Source organism: Gossypium arboreum, chromosome 4 (assembly GCF_025698485.1).
Source record: "Gossypium arboreum isolate Shixiya-1 chromosome 4, ASM2569848v2, whole genome shotgun sequence".
Lineage (NCBI taxonomy): Eukaryota > Viridiplantae > Streptophyta > Magnoliopsida > Malvales > Malvaceae > Gossypium > Gossypium arboreum.
Window position 1 is genome coordinate 8,703,245 of NC_069073.1, and position 19,695 is coordinate 8,722,939.

The window sequence follows — 19,695 nt, forward strand, 5'->3', positions numbered from 1 at the left end:
GCGCAGTTAGTCCCCTTTCTCTGCGTTGTTGTTCGATTAGGCCAATGTTTTCTCTTTTATTTTCTTTAAATTTTGCCCAGGAACTTTATATCAATTTTGTTTTAATCCACGCCTAATCACAGTATTTTGGGGTTTTGGGATATTTTCCATTTTAAATCCCCGAATATTTGGGCGCATTTTTTTGGTCCTCGATCCTGTTCTAATAATTTGCTTTGTTTATGAATTATCCTTTTAATTTTACTTTTATTTCAATAAAGTTTTTTTGGTTATTCATTTAAAAAATACTATTTTAACATATTATTTTGAATTATTTTATTTCACACTGTTTTTTTATTTTCATTTGAATATTTTTATATTTTATCTTATAACACACTTTTTAAAATTTTCTGTAATAAATATTCTTTGTTTTTTATATTTTATCTTATAACACACTTTTTAAAATTTTCTGTAATAAATATTCTTTGTTTTAATATTACGCTATTATTTTTATTAAATTACTTGTATTGTATATATATTATCTGTTTTAGATTGATATACATATATATATTATTTTGTATAATTCATTTTAACTTACTTCTCACGTGACATTTATTCTAAAATTAGTTTATATATTATTATTTTACATATTAATATATATTTTTTTCGTTTCATGTGAATTATTTATTTATATGCATATTATTTACCTAGAGGATTTATATTTGTATATTATGTATTTTGTTTTAGTACTTTTTTTTCAAAACTCCTTCATATATTACTCGTTTTTTTCTTACACGAAATTTGTTGTTTGTATATCGATGATTTCACATTTTTTATTTCTCACATTAGTAATTCTTCTTTATTTTAAAACTTGCTACATTTCATTTGTGTTGATTTACTTGGTACTTTTCTAAAATTGCCTTGTAATTCATTGGCTTTTGTGTGCTAATATTAGTCTTTGCATAAGGTATGTAGCCATTGCATATACCTTCTTGTCATATGATTATGATTTATTTGTCTAGAACTTTTGCCATGTAATATTATGCATGTTTGTGATTATGTTTTTATCTCCTACTATCATTGAGATTTAAACTCCAATCTATGTAGCCAACATTAGTGGTTTCATTTCTTCTCCAAACAAACCCAAACAAGTATATTTTGACTCGGTTTTTACCATCGTTAATTCGAACCCTTTCAACTTAAAGGATTATTTCGTGTTTGAAGGTCTGAGAAATCGTGCCCAATCGTGCTGAGTTTCGATTTTTCGTTGAGCTAAAATACGGAATATCCTTTGAAAATTTCGTCCATGTTTTTTTTTTTAAATTAAAATGAGGCAATATTTCGTATTTGGGGAGTTTGAGAGATCATGCCCAATCGTGCTGGGTTTCGTTTTTTCATTCAACTAAAATATGGAATATCTTTTTTTTGAAATTTCATCCACACTTTCTTAAATTAAAACGAGGCAATATTCCGTGTTTGGAAGTTTGAGAGATCGTGCCCAATCGTGCTGGGTTTCGATTTTTCATTCGACTAAGATACGGAATATCCTTTCGACATTTCATCCATGTTGTCTTAAATTAAAATGAGGGAATATTTTGTATTTGAAAATTCGATAAATCGTGCCCAATCGTGTTGGGTTGCGATTTACCGTTTGGCCAAATAACCAAATATTCTTTTGAAATTTCAAATACATGAGTTTTGGAAGTTATAAAATGATCTTGTATTGAGGATTTGAAATATTGTGTCCAATCGTGCTGGACATGATATTTTATTCCTTTTGAACGAGAGAATCTCGACATTCAATTCAAGTTATCTAAATGTTTTTAAAGGAATTGAATTTCAAAATCTTTTTTAAATTTTCAACATTAGGTCAATAATTGATCAATGCGGTACCAATTTTGGGTGTTGCGAGGGTGCTAATCCTTCCTCGCGCGTAGCCGACTCCCGAATCCGTCTTCTAGTTTTTTCGTAGACCAAAAACGTTATTTTAATAAACCAAAATGCTTTATTAAAATGATTGACCATAGGGTGACCTGATCACACCCAAACAAAAAGAATTGGTGGCGACTCCATACATCATTTAAAAGTCGATCCCCGTTTTCCAAAATAAAAAATGGTTTCGACAATAGGTTAGCCCAAATTAAAAGTGATCTAATTTGGTTATTGTTTATTGGGTTTTAATTATTAAATAAAGTACGAGTCAAATATGTGTAGATACTCTAGTAACTAATTTTTAATTGACGATGGGCTGATTAGAAATTAGGGCTAAAGTGTCAAAGTTATATATATTAAGGTTATGGTCCCTAAATTACACACAATGTAACTTTTCTAATATCTCATATTTAGAAAAGAGAGAGCCATGCACATTCTCTAGATTACTTACTTATGTGCTAATTTGGAAGATCAAAACCCTAAAATTCGTAAATTTTGAGAAATAGATGAATTTAGGTACGCTTTTGCATCTAGTTTTGTTCTTGATGATTTAGCATGACAGATCCTAGTTTACAGTTCTAATTTTATATTAGATATTATTTATAGTTCTAATACCCCAACCTTTAAATAGGAGAATAATGCATTTTAACACATTTGAACCCATGTTCTCCTGCATTGATAACAATACCAATACCAATCAAACTAAAACTCAATCGACTAATACATTAAATTTTTTATGTTAAAATATATGTTTCCTACGTAAACATCTATAAATCATCTAAAATCAGCCTATCCCTAATCTTTGTGAATCATTAACTATCTCCAAATGGCATGGGGCTAATTCATCCTCTTGAAACATGACAACCATGCTGTTGTCCCCTTGATTTTGACTTATCTGTCTGTAAAACAATTAAATGTTTTAAAAATAATGTTTTAAAAATGGTGAAATTGTACTTGTTTACCCTATTGGCAGAAGTTCTAATTTTTTTCAATATTGAAAATTTTAAACTTTAAAACATCAAAATCAATTAAATAAGTTATTGAAAATTTTTATCCCTTGATAGTATCAACTAATTTGTGTTACTATAATATTGAAATTAATTAAATTAATTAATTTAGTCTCATTTTAAATTTTATTTTATGTTTTCAAACTAAAATCAACTCAACTAAATCATCTTTAATAAGTGTACATGAAACTCAATTTCTTTTGATTATATGATCTAAAGTCTTTCATACTAAGCTGAAAGTAAAGAAAAATCTTTACATTAATTAAATTAATTAATTTTATCTTTCATATCAAACAAAACCCATAATTTTTCATCGTTTCTTTACCCAAACAAAGAAAAAGCAATTCATTTAATTGATTGCAATGATTTTTTTTGTTTTAGCTTATTATAGAAGATTCGGGATTATATAATCAAAGGAAATTTAAGTTTCACGGAGAATTATTAAATTTAAATCTAAGTTATTGAATTGATTTCATTAAGAATAATATGAAAATATAAAATAAAATTTTAAAATTTAGAAAGAGTTTAATTTAATTAATTTCAAATTACAGTAGCAAATTAGTTAACATTATCCAAGGATAAAAAATTCAATAATTTATTTAATTATTTTTATGATTTGAAATTTAAAATTTCAATATTAAAAAAAAGAAATTAAAATTTTGACAATATGATAAACAAGTACAATTTGATAATTTTTAATGCATTATTTTAGTTTCTACTACTTTTCACATTAATCCTTTATTTTTTTACTCCAATCAATATTTTGAGAAAAGAATTCTTTTGTGACCAAAATGAGAGTGCCCTAAAAGTTAGATGACCCAACTAGGTAGTTTACCCTAAAAAAATTAATGGTGATAATTAGAGGTGCTCATGAGCCGGGCCAAGTCTAAGTATGATATTAACATACTTTATGCTTGCCCAAGCCTGTCCCGGCTTGAAATCTGATCTAAAATTTTGCCCAAACCCGCTCATATTTGTAAAAGACTAACCCAAGTTCATTTTTGGCCTGCCCATATTATCTTTAAAATTTTTTAAACAAATATTTATATTATATTATTTTAATATTTAATAAATTTATACATTTTTATTTATTGAAAATTTTATATAGTTATCTTAACATTATTTTAATGTTTACATTAGAGTAGTATTATATATTCAGTATAGGTTTATTTTTTTAATGTGTTCTAAATTACATAATATATAAAAATAACATCATATAAAGTATTATAAGCGTAAAATGGGCGAGGCTCGGGTATTGAATATTCAAGCCCGAGCCCCATCCATATTTTAAACATACCTAATTTTTTTGCCCATTCCCCTTTTTCGGGCCTAATATTTTTCCCCAACCCTCCCAAATTTTGGGCAGGCCTTTGGGTTTGGACGAGTAGCCCGACCTATGAACAGATCTAGTGATAGTAGATTAATTAATTAAATTAGGATAATTGTTACATATATTTGTTTAAAATATATATTATTGTGTTTTAATTTTTTTAATCATATTATTTGTAAAATATTAATTTAAAAAAATTAATTAATACATACACTAATCCGCAGATCACACATAATTAAAAAATTAATATAACAAATCATTTAATTTAAACAAACAAATTTAGTACACACTTAAAATTTTTTTGGTAAATTACAATTACAGGGCAAAGCCCGAACAACCAATGCGACTAGCGGAATTCAAACTCAAACCACACCTGAAACAGTGAACACCATTGACCATCAGACCATCATATAAGGATAATTTAATTAATACATACAACTAATTCATTGATCACACATAATTAAAAAATTAATATAACAAATCATTTAATATAAGCAAACAAACTTAGTACACACTCATTTTTTTTTAAATTATAATAAAAAGGTAAAACCTAAATAATTAACACGACTAACGAAATTTAAACCAAAATCACACCTAAAACCATAAATACTCTTAAACATCATGTCATCAAATTCCTACACACTCTAATTTAAAGAAAGCTCAATTAACACGTATCCAACACAAACATACTCAAAAGAACATGAACTAAAGACTTAATCATTCTAATTTGATTCATTTATTGTCCTTCGGGGAGTGAAACCTAAAGCACGTAAAAGCTTCAAGAAAGGATCACATGCAGGTGGACACTCTATCAGTTTATCTTTATGGGTTTCAGAGTTTTCTTTCTGGATTTGGTACTGTTCACTTAAACCTAAATGTGCCATTAGAACGCAAACATGAGTTAATAACTCCCCTCCTCTCCTCAACTGTTGCCCATGCTCTTTCCACCCACAATGAACTGCAGCATACGCCAACATTTCCACCCATACTCTGTTTATCATATCCCACTTTTTCTCAAATCCCCAATCCCCCCGTGATCCCAAAGTTTGCAATTGCTTTGCAAGTCGGCTTCCATAGAAGAGAACAGATTTGGATGTATCTCCTTTAAGTTCTTCCAATAAATCCGTGTCAACTTCATACAACTCATGGCAAGCTTCATCAATCTTAGTTCCAATGGTCTTTCTCATTTTTTGGAAAAATCTAGTGGCTTCAGCACATGTATCTATGTATCTAATCTCACCAATCCCATTAGGTAGCATATTTGGATACATGACAAGAAGATACATCATATAATCTGATAACTCTTTGCTGAGTTTGGAGCATTTGTTAAGGTTTTCCAGAGAATTGGATCCTTTAAGCCGCTTGACATCTTCATAGTAGCAAATTTGGGTAGCAATGTGCCAAAGAAGAAGGCTATGGTCAAATTCTACATCAATTGTGCTCCATTTAAGAAGATCCAGGCATTCCAGTTTTTCAAGCACATTATCACCTCTGTAACTCAATAGTTTCTTGCATAGCTTGATATCAAGCAAACTATTGACATCCTCACTTCTCTCTTTTAGCTGTTGGAAGATGAAGCTTTTCACTTCAACATCCACATCTTCATGCTCTACATTTAGATGTTTGGTCACCATTTCCTTGATGCGAATTTTGCCTAGAAATTTGATCCACATGCTGTCGTCCTGTTGTCTGAGGCAAAACTTGATCAAGTTGTATTTTGATATCTTTCTCGACCATCTCTTACCACTTCTTACTTTCTTTAACTTGAAATAACCCAGCAGCCATACCTTTGTCCAGTCAGATAGAATAAGGAACACGAACCCGTAAACCTCGAGAGTGATTGCTCCGATTAGTAGCAAGTACGTTATTGAAATGTCAGCTGGTGGGCTTGTGTGATCAATGAAAATCATGAATGAAACCAATGAAAAAAAACATGAAAAAAGGGTGAAACATCGGCGCAAGTAGCCGCGGTATCGAAGGTGGAGTGCTGCTACTTTTGTATATAGTTCATCGTACAAAAAGCCAAGCTCACCTTCCACCAATTCAAAGGCTTCTTCTGATGACTTGTTGCAGATCATAGAGTGACAATCTTGGCGCTCAGAATAACTGAGGATAAGATCTAAATATAAATACGAGAGCCTATTGTATAAGTAAAAAGCTTGAGAGAGAGAATCATCTGGATATCCAGAATATCCTTGAGACGACACACATGGTCGCAAGGGCGATGGTACGAAGTTGGGATCGGATTTTTTCTTTCTCACATCTTCCGGATAGTCACGTCCAGGCTCAGGATCTGATAGCAAGAAATTTCTAAGGGCTTTGGTACCCGAAATCATCAGCACGAAACCCTTCTCCACATACTTGACAACCCCAGTAAGGATTACTGGAACGGCAATATATTTAAGTTGACTGTGACGCCAAGATTTCAAAGCCACATACATTGCAAGTCCAATCTGAACTACAATCCCTAGAAAATGCCTTGGCCACAATTCGTTATCTTCTAAAGAGTAAGCGGTAATGGTGTCGGGGCCCCCAAGGTGCAGGATAAGGAATGGCGTCCACAATAACTGGATCGAGTTGCTTGAATTCTTCTTCTTGTCATTGTTTCCAGGCTCAGCTCCACCGATGCTCCTGGCAAGAATGCCTAATGCAACACTTGCCACCGTGTCTGCTGACATGTATGCCGACCAAACAAACAACCTGATCAATGTACTTTTTGAATGTTTTCGTACCGAACCTAGTGTGGTGAGTATTGCTTGTAATGACAAGCTGAGTAAGAGGAGTGCTCGGATCTCCCACTCATCCCAAACTTGAAAAAGTGTTTCTGACAATGCCATACCTCTTTTTCAAAATTCTTGAACCTGCAAATTGCCAAAGACTACTGATATTAGGACGTCAATTTATGAACTAAATTTCCGCCAACTTACTTGGATTTTGGACCAGTATCCCCATTTAATTATAAATCTTTTCATGTTATTGGAGGGTTGAATCTTCATAGTGATACCCATTCTCTCCCCCACTCGTGTCCCTCTTTTAACATCATGCTATGTTTCATCTCTTTATCTATTACTCCAGAAGTAATGAAAAAGTTAACAAACACTTTGTTAATGTGGTATACATATACATTATAGATTGTTATGTGTCATCAATTAATTAATTTTTAAAATTTTAAAAATTTAAAAATTTAAAATAGTAAAATTATTTTAATAATTAAATATATATTTTAATTTTTTTAAAAAAATTAATGACTAATGTGACATATCGTGGATTGTCACATAGATGCCACATCAACAAAATTAACAAACTTTAACTTTTTAGTTATTTTAGGGTGATTTGATAAACAAATCAAGTTAAGAGCTAAAAAAAAAACGAAAAATCAAATGAAAAGGTAAAATGATTTTTTATAAAATTGGAAGGCCAATAAATCATTATATTTTTTATAGCTTTTTTTAGTTGTAAATAAACTTTCTAAATTCTTTTCTCTTAAATATTATTGATATTATAGTTTTTTAAATATTATATTAATGGAATATAGATAAAATTAATAGAAAATAAATAATAGTTATAATAATAAATGAAGTAAATTAACTCAATTCATTCTATTTTTTAATTTATAGAATAGAAAAAAATTGTTAAAGAAATAATTAGTCAAATACTTAAGTATTCACAAATGAGGAATTAACTTACTTTTATTTTCATTGATTTAGCTTTCAATTCCATCTTAGCAAACAAATGTTGAGATTTGCTTTAAATCTAGATATGTTTATGCGTTGAGTCGAGCCTATACATGGTGTCAATACTATACATAATTTTTCAAGAGTTTGACCTAAAATATGAACCTCAAATTTTACTTAAGTTTAGCAATATTTATAAATAATTAACTCAAACCCATTTAGATCTATCGAATTGTTTTATTTTAAAATTATAAATGTTTTTATTTAATATTAATTAATTATATATTTTACTACCATAAATCTTAAATGTAAAAAATATTCTTTCAATATTTACACTATGGTATATTTAATTTTATTTGATACTAATTATATAATATATAAACCAGATGATGTATGACATGGAGTTTTTATTGTATCCATGTACTTTAATTTAGTCCAAAATTTGAATATGGACAACTCATCCTTCTTCCTTTATTAAAAATAAAATACAAAATGATACATTTCATGTTATTAAATAACAAAAAGAAACCCTAAAATACCTGGAGAAAGATGTATGTTGAAGTTGTTCATGCCCTCACCATTGATGTTGTGGGTAGTAGTGAGTTGAAGAAACAGATGAGATGGAAAGTGGTGATTAGAGTGTTTGGTGATGATCAAATCATTTATATATATAAAGTGGTTCATACATTTTCCTTTTTATAAAGATATTCTGACCAGCTGGCTTACTTTTCTTTTGGATTTGGATGCATATTGGTGTGAAACCCATGGTGGACGCGTTAGCAAGTGGTGGGGTTTGAGAGCTTTTGTGATATTCAAGTTTCGACAGTTTTGAGTTTTAATGATTTTAAGGTGTTAAAATTTTGGATAAAATCGAATTAATCGGTTGAATCGATTTAATTCAATTTGAAATTGAATAATTAATTTAATTTAATTATTAATAATATAAATTATACATATTTTTAATTCAGTTAATTCGATCAAATAAATATTATTAATTTATTTTTTGAAATGTTTTATACTTCTTAAAACATATAAATTTTGATTCAATTAAATTTTTTAAAACAAATTTAATTCGACTAATCCAGTTAAAACTAATTTTGCTCGGTTAGACATTTCTCCTCATAATTTTACATACTGGAATCAGTAAGAACCAAGGATTGGTGGAGGTGAAACATGGTTCACCCATTGAACATAGAGAGTTGCCATGGTAAAGTGGCGGGGGAAGATCTGGATGTTGAGAAAAGAGAGAGCATAGATTGTGTGTTCCCCATTATTCAAATTATGAAACATTAGAGATGCCATGTGTAAGCGTTATGTTAGTGGTAGGGTTACATCCGGTCTCTCCATAAGAGTAGCGATATGACCTTGTAGATCGATGACGGGTGTATTGGTAATCAATCTTTGAAAGATCCGAACACTTCCAATAGATGTACTCTATGGTAGAGGTACGCTAAGTGGCGTAACACTCATAACTGACATGTGGAAGTATTGGCTGAGATGGTATAACAAGTGCCCCCATCTAGTTGTTTTTAAATTTTGATTAAAACTAAATTAATCGATAAAATTGATTTAATTCAGTTAATTAGTTGATTAATTAATTTAATTTAGTTAAAAATCAGTTAATAATTTTTTGGAAGTTCAGTTCAAATTAAGTAGATAACGAATTTAATAATTAATAATATAAATTATATGTAGTTTTAATTTAGTTAATTTAGATAATTCGGTCAAATGAACATTATAAAATATAAATTTTGGTTAATTTGGTTAACCGAATGAATTAATCAAAATATTTCAGTTTGGTTACTTTTTTTAAAAAAAAATTCAGTTCAATTAACCTTAAAAAATTAAAAAATTCGGTTAATACTAATTTCGTTTGGTTAACAGTTTGAATACTCCTACCCCACGGGTGGTTATAAAGTAACCTCCATTGTTGGAGTTAGCTAGTTTTTTGGCACGAAAAGTTTTACCATTAAGTTTTAGAAATTCAAAATTTAAAATTTGAAACATGGATTATAATTTTTGGCTAATTTTGAGTTTTGAGGATGTATGTTGTGTAATAGACCCATTTTGCCCAGGCCCATAATTATTCAAAAAAATAATAATAAATAGTATAAATAAAAAACAGTAAATAACGTCTAAATTTGTAACAGTTCAGCAAGTCCATCAATTACAAAATCCAAATAAATATAAAGCCCGATTGGCCTAATTTTTTTACAAGCCCGAATCCAAAGGTCCCAAAACAATGGCCCAAATGCAGAAAAAATAATAACCCAAATCTAAAATGGACCTTTAGCCCAATAGCCTAAATCGAAATTGACCCAAAAGGCCAAATGACTAAATTTCTTTTAGAAACCCTAAGGGTTTCTGAAGCTCCCTCGCGCAGCAGCAATGGTCTCCAGCCCTAACAGCTCGACTTTAGGGTAGGCTCACAGGGCCCAAGCAGGGTGAAGCTTCTGGAAACCCTTGCGTCGCTACCCACAAACGGTTTCTCCACGCACATCTGTTTAGCTGTACCTGCAACAAACCAACAAGCCACAGCAAATACACAGCAACAACAGGGAAATAACAAAAAAAAAGGAGGAAAATAGTTTTTGTAATTTGATTTTTATTTTATTCTGCTATATAAAGCCATACAATATGCTTGTATTTTTTTTACGAATGTATACGCGTACATAGCAATCAAAAACAGCAAAGAAATCGAAAGAGGTGATTTTTTTTTCTGTTTCAATATTTGGCTATTGATTTTACTTTTAAACTTTCATTTTTTCATCACCATACGAAAAAGAGAAGAGTTTACCTGAATATGACCGTGGTTTTGTCGTCAGAGTCTCTCTCTGGCGCAGAAACGGCACCAAGGGGGGGCCATGGGCCACGGCGGAGGTGGAGGCGCATCCGGCGCCGATGAAACCCTCAAGTCAGCCAAAGTGGGGACAGATTGAGAGGAAAAAGGAGGAACCCTTTGTTTTTTTTTAAAAAAAAACAATGGCAAACTGATTTTTTTTTAAGAAATTTCTGCTTTTAAAGGAATGTGAAAACGGCGTCGTTTAGGGCCTGTTTCAGTGACCTTAAAACGGTGCCATATAAGACGACTTGATTTAACCCGACCCGATACCCTTAGGATCCGCGTGTTTCTGCGGTGAATGGATATTTGCGCGATTAGTCCCTCCCTTTCGCGTTGACATTTGATTAGGCCCTATTTATATTTTCTTTGTTTTTTAATTTTTCCCTGGAATTTGAGCACCATTTCAACTTAGTCCGCGCCTAAATGCCATGTTTTGGGATTTGGGACATTTGCATTTTTAGTCCTCTTTGATTTGCGCGCATTGTGTTTTAGTCCTTAATTCTGTTTCAATGGTTTATTTTATTTATTAATTATCCCTTTTAATTTGTATTTATCTCAATTGAGTTCATTTATTTTAGTTTATGTAATTCTTTATTTCTTTTAATTTATTTATTATTTAGTTTTTTTAAAACTGTTTTAACGTATAATTTTGAATTATGTTATCAATTCTACATTGTCTTAGTTTGTTATTTTATACTTGCATTTGTATATATTTTTATTTTATTATATAGCTATTTATTTTAAAATTCTCTTTTATATTTCTTTGTTTTAAAATTTATATAATATTCATTTAAATGCTCTTATACATTATTATTTATATATATATTATTTATATTAAACTATTTTTTAATTTCTGTATATTATTTATTTAAATTAATGTATATTATTTTGTATATTACTTACTTTAAGTTTTTTTTGATATTTGTTTTAAAATTCATTTATACATTACTACTTCAGTATATTATTTATTTTACTTATTTTATCTTTTTGATCTATTTCAAAATTTCACGTTTATTATTTATTTTAAAATTATACATAAAAATTAATTTTAAATTATTGTATGTATTATAATTTCAAATGTCTTATTTTTCACATTATTAATTTCAAACTCATTTATCATTGTTTTAAAACTTGTTGCATTTTATTTGTGTTAATTAGCTTTATATTTCTTTTAAAATCGATTCTTTGATTCATAAGTCTTTGAATGTTAACGTTAGTATTTGCATAATGTATTATGTGAGTTTATTGCTATTGTGTGTATCTTAATTTGCTCTTTTTTATTTTCATACTATTGTCATTCATTTGTATAGTATTTTATCCATGTATATTGTTCCATGTTTGTAACTTTGCCTTTCATTTCTGAGTATCGCATTGTAATTGAAATTTCCAACTTATTGGTCCAAAATTGGTCATTTCATTTTTATTTCAAACAAACCAAATAATTTTGAGCCGGTTTTATAATCGCTTATTTGAAAACTTCTCAAAAAAAGACAATATTTCGTGTTTGGAAATCCGAGAAATCGTGCCCTAACGTGCTGGGTTTCAATTTATCGTTTAACCAAATAACCGAATATCCTTTTAAATTTCAATGGATGAGTTTTGGAAATCATAAGATGATCTTGGTATCGAGGGTTTGAAATGTTGTATCCTAACCTGCTGGATATGATATTTTATTCCTTTGGGACAAGGGAATCTTAACATCCAATTCAAGTTATTCAAATATTTTTAAAAGGAATTATATTTCAAAATCTTCTTGAATTTTCAACATTAGGACATTGATTAATCAATTAGGTACCAATTTTGGGCATTACGAGGGTGCTAATCCTTCCTTGTATGTAACCGATTTTCGAACCCGTTTTCTTGAATTTTGTAGGCCAAAATCTATGTTTTAATAAAATAAAATATTTTACAGATGATCTGATCATACCTAAAACAAAAAGGATTTGTGGCGACTCCATATTTCGTTTTTAAAGTCGATCCCTGCTTTTCAAAATTAAAAATGTTTTCGATATGTTGAATGACGACGTGTCTATAGACAGTTGAGGTGGTTGATGTAAATTATAAAATATTTAAGATTGCGAAATCCCATGTGATGACCTGATAGTCAAGGGAGTTCATTGGTCCAGGTGTGATTTAAGTTTTAGTCACACTAATTACGTTTGTTATTCGGACTTTGTCCTATTATTATAATTTACCAAAAACATATTCAAGATTGTATGATGTAAATATAAAATTCCAATAAAAAATAAAAAAAAATTATATGTAATATTGCCACGTGACAAGTTAATCATTATGAAAATTCCATGTAACATTTGATAGATATTCTTACATTGTCATGTCGTCCAATCACTAATAGGTAAATAAAAAATTTCAATTTTCTGAACTTTGGTGTTTAAATTGAAGTTAGATGATGAAATCAAATCTCACAAAATATTTGAGTGATGAGATGTGGAATTTACCATTTTTTTCAATCATATACAACTAATTTATGAATGGTTTATTACAATTATTAGTAGTTTGTGTGCTTTTCTTTTTTTTGGTCTTATTTGCTCATTACCTTTGTCGCACAGTTGATAGCAAGTTAATTTTATGTATTTAATGTAGCTAATTTTTTAATAATTTTTAATTAGACTTATTTAAATTTTATCAATGATGCAATTAGAGTGTCAAAATTCAAAAACAAATAAAATCAAAAAAATTGGAAAAAAAAAAGCAAGACACAGAGCTGAATTGAAAATTACAAGATTATTTTTAGGCAGATTTTTTGACTTTGTTAAATCCTATTTTTAGAAAAAAAAAATCTGATTTTAAGGTTAGAGTTGTCTCTACATGTAAATAATTCTATATTAGCCCATTTTGAGAATTTTCAACCACATTTAAATAATTCATTGTTATTTTCAGAATAAATTTAAACTTTTATAGAAATTATGAATATAACTTTTGCTTTTGGCTGGTTGAAACAGAGACTGTTGGTGATTTGAAGTAAAGAAGAAGATTTAAAAAAAGAAAAAGTTAGGGGGTCATATATATATAAAAGAAAAAGACCCAATTTGTATATGGTGTTGACGTAACATGAAAAGAGAGAGAGAAAGAAATAATTGAAAAAAAAAGGAAGCAACTGAAAAACAAAACCCAACATGATACATGTGAACCTCCTTCACCAAATCCAAATCTTCATCCTTCTATTTTTGTTCGTTTCGTAAATCTAGTCTAGACGTTATAATCGGAACTTAAAAAGTTACAGTAACTCCCTAAAACATCGACCAGTTGTTTTCTAAATCAATCTTATTCTCATATAAATTTTTTTGTAAAAACTTGTCTAGTCTATCAAAATGTTAGAACCAATTTCAAGTTTATTAAAAAAATATTTTTAAAAACTTTACTTATTTCTTAATCTAAAACCCGATTTCTCAATTCTCATTTGCAGCGAAAAAATCGTTGACTAATTTAATTTGAAATCGATCGTCCAAATTTAGTTTAAGAAAAATCATCTAATGTATAGTTTTTAGTTTTAATAAAAATGTTAAAAACCATCAAAAACCCAAAACGTTAATAATAACCAAAAACGGATAAATAGTCCCAAATAAAGTCCATAAAGTTTAAATAAAAATAAATAAAAACATCTTATGTGTGTGTGATCAATTCAAGTTCTCAAACGCTATCTAATTCTAAGTCTACGGATTACCTGAAATGATTAAATAATTGGATGAGCTAGAAGCCTAATGTGTGACTTGACCCAAAAACATAATAGATAGTAAAATAATTAATGCACATATTCACATAATAGAGCAGATGCACATGGTATGGCAACGATGCATATTGTCAAACAGAAAAGATCCTATCCCCATCCGTTACACACTATTTTTCCATCCCACCCAACACACCAAATAGGGTAATTAAAACTCATCCAACTCCCCACACCAAATAGTGACCATATGTTGTTATACAGAAATATGTAGTCAAGCTACTAGATATTATGTAGAAATTTGCCATAATCATATCCCACCCCAATGCACATGAAGAAACATAATACATATTTAAATGTAATCAGAATAAACATGCTCTTATATGCTTAAGAGAAAGGAAACATGCTAACGATACACAGAAATTACAAATCAGATCTACAGTTTATATGACTAGCATGCTTTAAGAAAGGCAAACACATCATAACAACAATTTTTCCAATTAACGCACCACATACACATCACATATTAGAATCTACAAAACTACTGACTTTGGAACGCATTTCGAAACATGACCTTAACTAAATTTACTCAAAATGGGCTCACAAATCCGTGTGGCCCACACACCTTGTAAGACTCATAACCCGTCTCCGTCGCTGAAGTGAGCTAGATTCCCTTGGAGTTTGAGGAGGTCTGCTCTATTTGGTTTCCATTTTGACGGAGGCAATCCATACAATAGCCTTTATTAGTGGCTAGTTCTAGGGGTGAATAAGATGTTGAATAACTTGATTTTGACTACCATGAGATTCTTCAAACTTAGCTTCTGAAATGTTTGGGTTTATCTTAAGCTAAGAAAGTGAAGTTTTTGAAAGAAAATTTGAAGAAAATCCAGCCAAATTTTTGCAATTAAGGTTTCATGCGGTGGAAACTTGATTTCAAATGGGAGGCTCTTTGAAGAAGATAACTTTAGTAGTTACTTTAACAGAGAATATGATGTTCTAGCTGATGTAACTTTAGTATTTACTTATTTTCTATTAACTATACGTAGTTTAGGTTTAGTTATTTTCTTTTTAAAATTTAATTTAGTATATATATATATATATTATATATATATTGCTTTGTTTAGTTTTCACATAATAATATATTATCCATAACTCTAGATACTATAATAATACACAAATTAATAATTTAAGTATCACAATAGAATATTTTATAAAAGCACAAGTATCGAGATGTGACATTATCCTAATATCTTATTAGTTAGATATAATAATAGAGGTAAAGGATGGGAGTAATCTGATTCGAACTCGTGTCGACGGATATCGACAAAAAAATTTAACCACTAATTGTACAATTTAAGACCGCAATAACTTATTATATCTATATACTAAGGTATACTTATATATTCATGTTATCATTTATCATTTAAACATAAGGATAAAAAAAAAACATAAAATACCTCTTTAAAAATGAGGAAGATGTAAGTTGCAGTTCATCATGCCCTCACCATGGAAGTTGTGGGTGGATGAAACTTGAAGAGACAAATGAAAAGAAAAAGTGCTGCTTTTTATAGATAACCTCTTACCAGCTAATTTAGTTTTATACGATTAATATTTTAATGAACCGAGTATTATATTTTATATTCCATTTGAATGGATCATTAATATTAAATTTGAGGTAATTTAGAATTTTATAACGTAAAATTTAACTATTTAATAAATATTAATATATCAATTTTTTATAAATACAATTATATACAAAATATATAAAATTATTTTAATTTTATAGGACCCCAAATTTTGGTTTTCACTTAAGTTGAAGTTGGAAAAGACATTATTCATGATTTCTAATTGAGACAATAGAAGGAAAGCTTAAAGAACAAGATTGGATGAAGATGAGAAAGAAAAAGTTAGGATAATTTTTGTGTTTTAGTGTGGAAGGTTCCTCCAGCTTAAACTACCCTACAAATCCTTTGTTTGTTTGCGATGCGAATGATCCAAAAATCCAACAACCATGCATATTTGATTTCCTTTGGAAAATAACCTTTTAAGATTGAGTTAAAAAAGCATATAAAATATGGCTATTAACTCTCATATTTAATATATGGCTTCTAGATGGTTTAAGTTCAAATGAAATTGGATGTTGACATTTTTTATTTTGACTTCTATGTTTATATTCATAATAAACAAATGATTCTCAGAACGTGTTTTACCTCGTGTGGCAGATCATGGTGATCAAATTTGGCTTATCCTTATTTTTTAAGATTTTATCTTGTGGGTTAAACTGATGAATATTGGTACGTCATTATCAGCCTGGATTATTAGACAATTAAAAAGTATTTGGATGAGTGGTTGTAACAAGTTGGGGTTCAATTACTTCTTGTGTAAGAATAGATTGGGCTTTAGCCAATAGATTTTTAGACTAATTGTTGAATAAATCGTATCACTAAGTGAAACTCCGTAAAATAGAATTATTTTCGAACTATTTTAACAAATGTCATGTGATTATATCTCTCTTTTACCTTCATTGTTTATTATTTTTGTTCACTGTCTTATTCAAACTCATATTTAGATATAAGATTGAACATCAGTTTAAACAAGAAGCAAACAAATTACTCTTCATATTAAGTTACCCGATACAATAGTACAATTTACACGGTAGGTGTAAAAAACCACAAGAATGAGGGCCATTCATATTTGATGGTACAGAGAATTGCTAAACATGGTGGTCTCAAGGAGTTCGAGTCACACTCTACGAGTAAGGGTGCTATGTTTGCTAGCTTGTCTCGCTCTTCTTTAAAATAAGGGGTATTTATAGATGGATGGCTTGAAGTGCCCCTTATCCATGATTATCTTCTTAATAGATCCAAACTAAAGTATGCTCCAAAGATGGGCACTTTTTAATGAGCGTGAGGTTAGAAACATCAATAAAATTTAGTCTTATATGATAACTGTGCTTGGTAACGTCTTGGTGAAGCTCCTTTCATGGGTGCATGGCGTGGGGCGCCTACGTGAGGGAGATATCTAGGCAGGTGCACGGGTGGATAAAAGCTTGAGTATCCATTGTAGGTCTACAATGCATTTGGGGGAGAGGTTATAAGATACCACAGTGGCAAATGGATACCTCGATTTCCAAAAAGATGGACACCTGCAATGCATCAGAAGCTGAAGCATGGGAGGTTATTGATGGTCTTGATCAAGCATGGAAGTTAGGTGCTTGAAGGATTGTGCTCGAATTGGGGAATCAACTAGTTGTTGATTATTTGCACAGAACTGACAAAAAAGAGCTTCCAAATACAATAGTGAGATCTTTGTGGAGGATGTTAAGGAGGAAATTGGGAAGTAAAAGTTGAACATGTTTACAGAGAAGGAACAATGTTGCTGATGATGAAATGGCAAAGTTTGCAATAGGGCTCCCATTTGGACTTCCAATTTTCTAGGGTTCTCCTTATGCAGTGTTGAAGGTCTTAAATGATGATGGTTGTAATATAGCTTGGCCTGGATCAATTAGTATGTAACATGTTATTCTTCTCTTCCTATTAAGGAAAAGCTATAAATTACAGATTTGAATAGCATACAACCTATACATAAAAATGACCCCACCAGTTTGGGTTTTGATCAAACCACACTACCCTGTCCAAAACTACTCCTATATTAATTTTTTAATATTAATAAGATTTTAACTATTTTTATACATTTTAATAATATATTTTTAATTTTATAATATATATTTTATTTAATCTTGTAACAAAATAAAACCATATAAAATTATATATTATTTGGGGATATTTTAGATTAGAGTATCATAATTTTAAATAAAATTAGATCCATAATAAAATTAAAGTGGTATGTATATAAATTTAATTAAGATAATCGTGAGATACATAAAGACCAAGAAAAATTCAAGTAAACAAATAACTATCTAATCACATCGGATTATAATCACTAAAGTCCAAAATCTTAAAAATTATCATTAAGTCTCTTAATTTTTTTAAATTAATTAGTGCGTTTAAAATTTTTGTTAATTCTCATTTGATTTTTTATTTTTTTAAAGTTTTAATTATGCCTATAAAATTTTTTAAAACATTCTCATTAAGTCTCCTAATTTTATTAAAAATTTAATTAGACCCCAAATTTTTTACCAAGATTTGCCGCCAAAAGTCGAACTTTTGAGAGTTTATATAGGTATGTAGTATGCATATAGTATTATTTTTATGTTACATTATTAGTTACTAAATTATAAGTAAATTTTTGTTTTGGTCACTTAATTAAAAAAGTTACAATTTGGTCACTAATATTTTCAAAATTATTTTTTGATTACCCTATTAAGTAACACTTAGTTGGTATAATAATAATTTTAATCTTCAGTTTTTATACTTTCTTTCAATTTGACCTTAATTATATATAAAATGATAATTTTTAAAAATTTAGAAGTATAAAAGGTAAAATAGATAAAAATTTCAAATATAGATAAAGTGAGAAAATGAGGAATTTTTTAAGCCCTCTAGATTCTCTCTCTAAATTATCTGTATAGAAATATCCAATTTCCATTATTTAAAAATATAGAAAATATAAAACATCAAGCAAAATTTATTGGTTCTTTGTTTTTTACATATTCTATTTTTTAACGTGTAACTATTTGTTATAAGAAAAGAACAAATTTATTATATAATTTTACAATTTAAAAGATAATTTAATTGATTTAAAATCTTGAATCGAATATGATTTTTTTTGTTTTTGTTTTTGGCTAAAAATATGGTATCGAGTCGATTTCACAATTCTCTATACTATTAGTTCTAGATGTTCTTCAAGGGCATGAAACTCGACTTAAAAATATTACTAATTTAATTTTGAGAAAGCATCTAATAATCTTTTTTTCTATTTTTAATTTATTATTAGATTCTATTGAATGATATTTTTCATGCGTATTAGTTAATCAATAACAACATGTTCACGATACTTATTTTTAGAACTTTTTATATAGATTTTTTGTTTTAAAATAATTTTGAGCTTTTTTATAATTTTTATATAGAATTAGGTTTAAATTGATAAAAATATAAAATTTGATGATTAAAATTATTATTATACCGATTAAAATAATACTCATTTCTTTTTAAAGAAAAACACTATTTAACAGTTTGGTAACAAAAAATTGGAGGCATTAGTGATGAAATAGTAATTTTAAGTTAAATGATTAAAACAAAATTCACTCATAATAATTAAGTTGGTATAATTTATCCTCTAATGGTACC

General features: G+C 29.0%; 1 protein-coding gene across 1 annotated transcript; it reads right to left on the reverse strand.

The window, feature by feature from the left end:
• Positions 1-4,719: 4,719 nt before the first annotated feature.
• LOC108459706 (uncharacterized) lies at positions 4,720-8,589 on the reverse strand. Its single transcript, XM_017759107.2, has 2 exons — positions 8,459-8,589; positions 4,720-7,106 (listed from the first exon to the last, which is right to left on the reverse strand). The coding sequence occupies exon 2, from the start codon at positions 7,080-7,082 to the stop codon at positions 4,968-4,970; it is 2,115 nt and encodes a 704-aa protein (XP_017614596.1). The 5' UTR covers positions 7,083-7,106; positions 8,459-8,589; the 3' UTR covers positions 4,720-4,967.
• Positions 8,590-19,695: the final 11,106 nt, after the last annotated feature.

What these genes read in the sequence shown, in the direction of transcription:
- LOC108459706 (XM_017759107.2), bottom strand. Translation starts at nt 7,082, where the DNA reads ATGGCATTGTCAGAAACACTTTTTCAAGTTTGGGATGAGTGGGAGATC.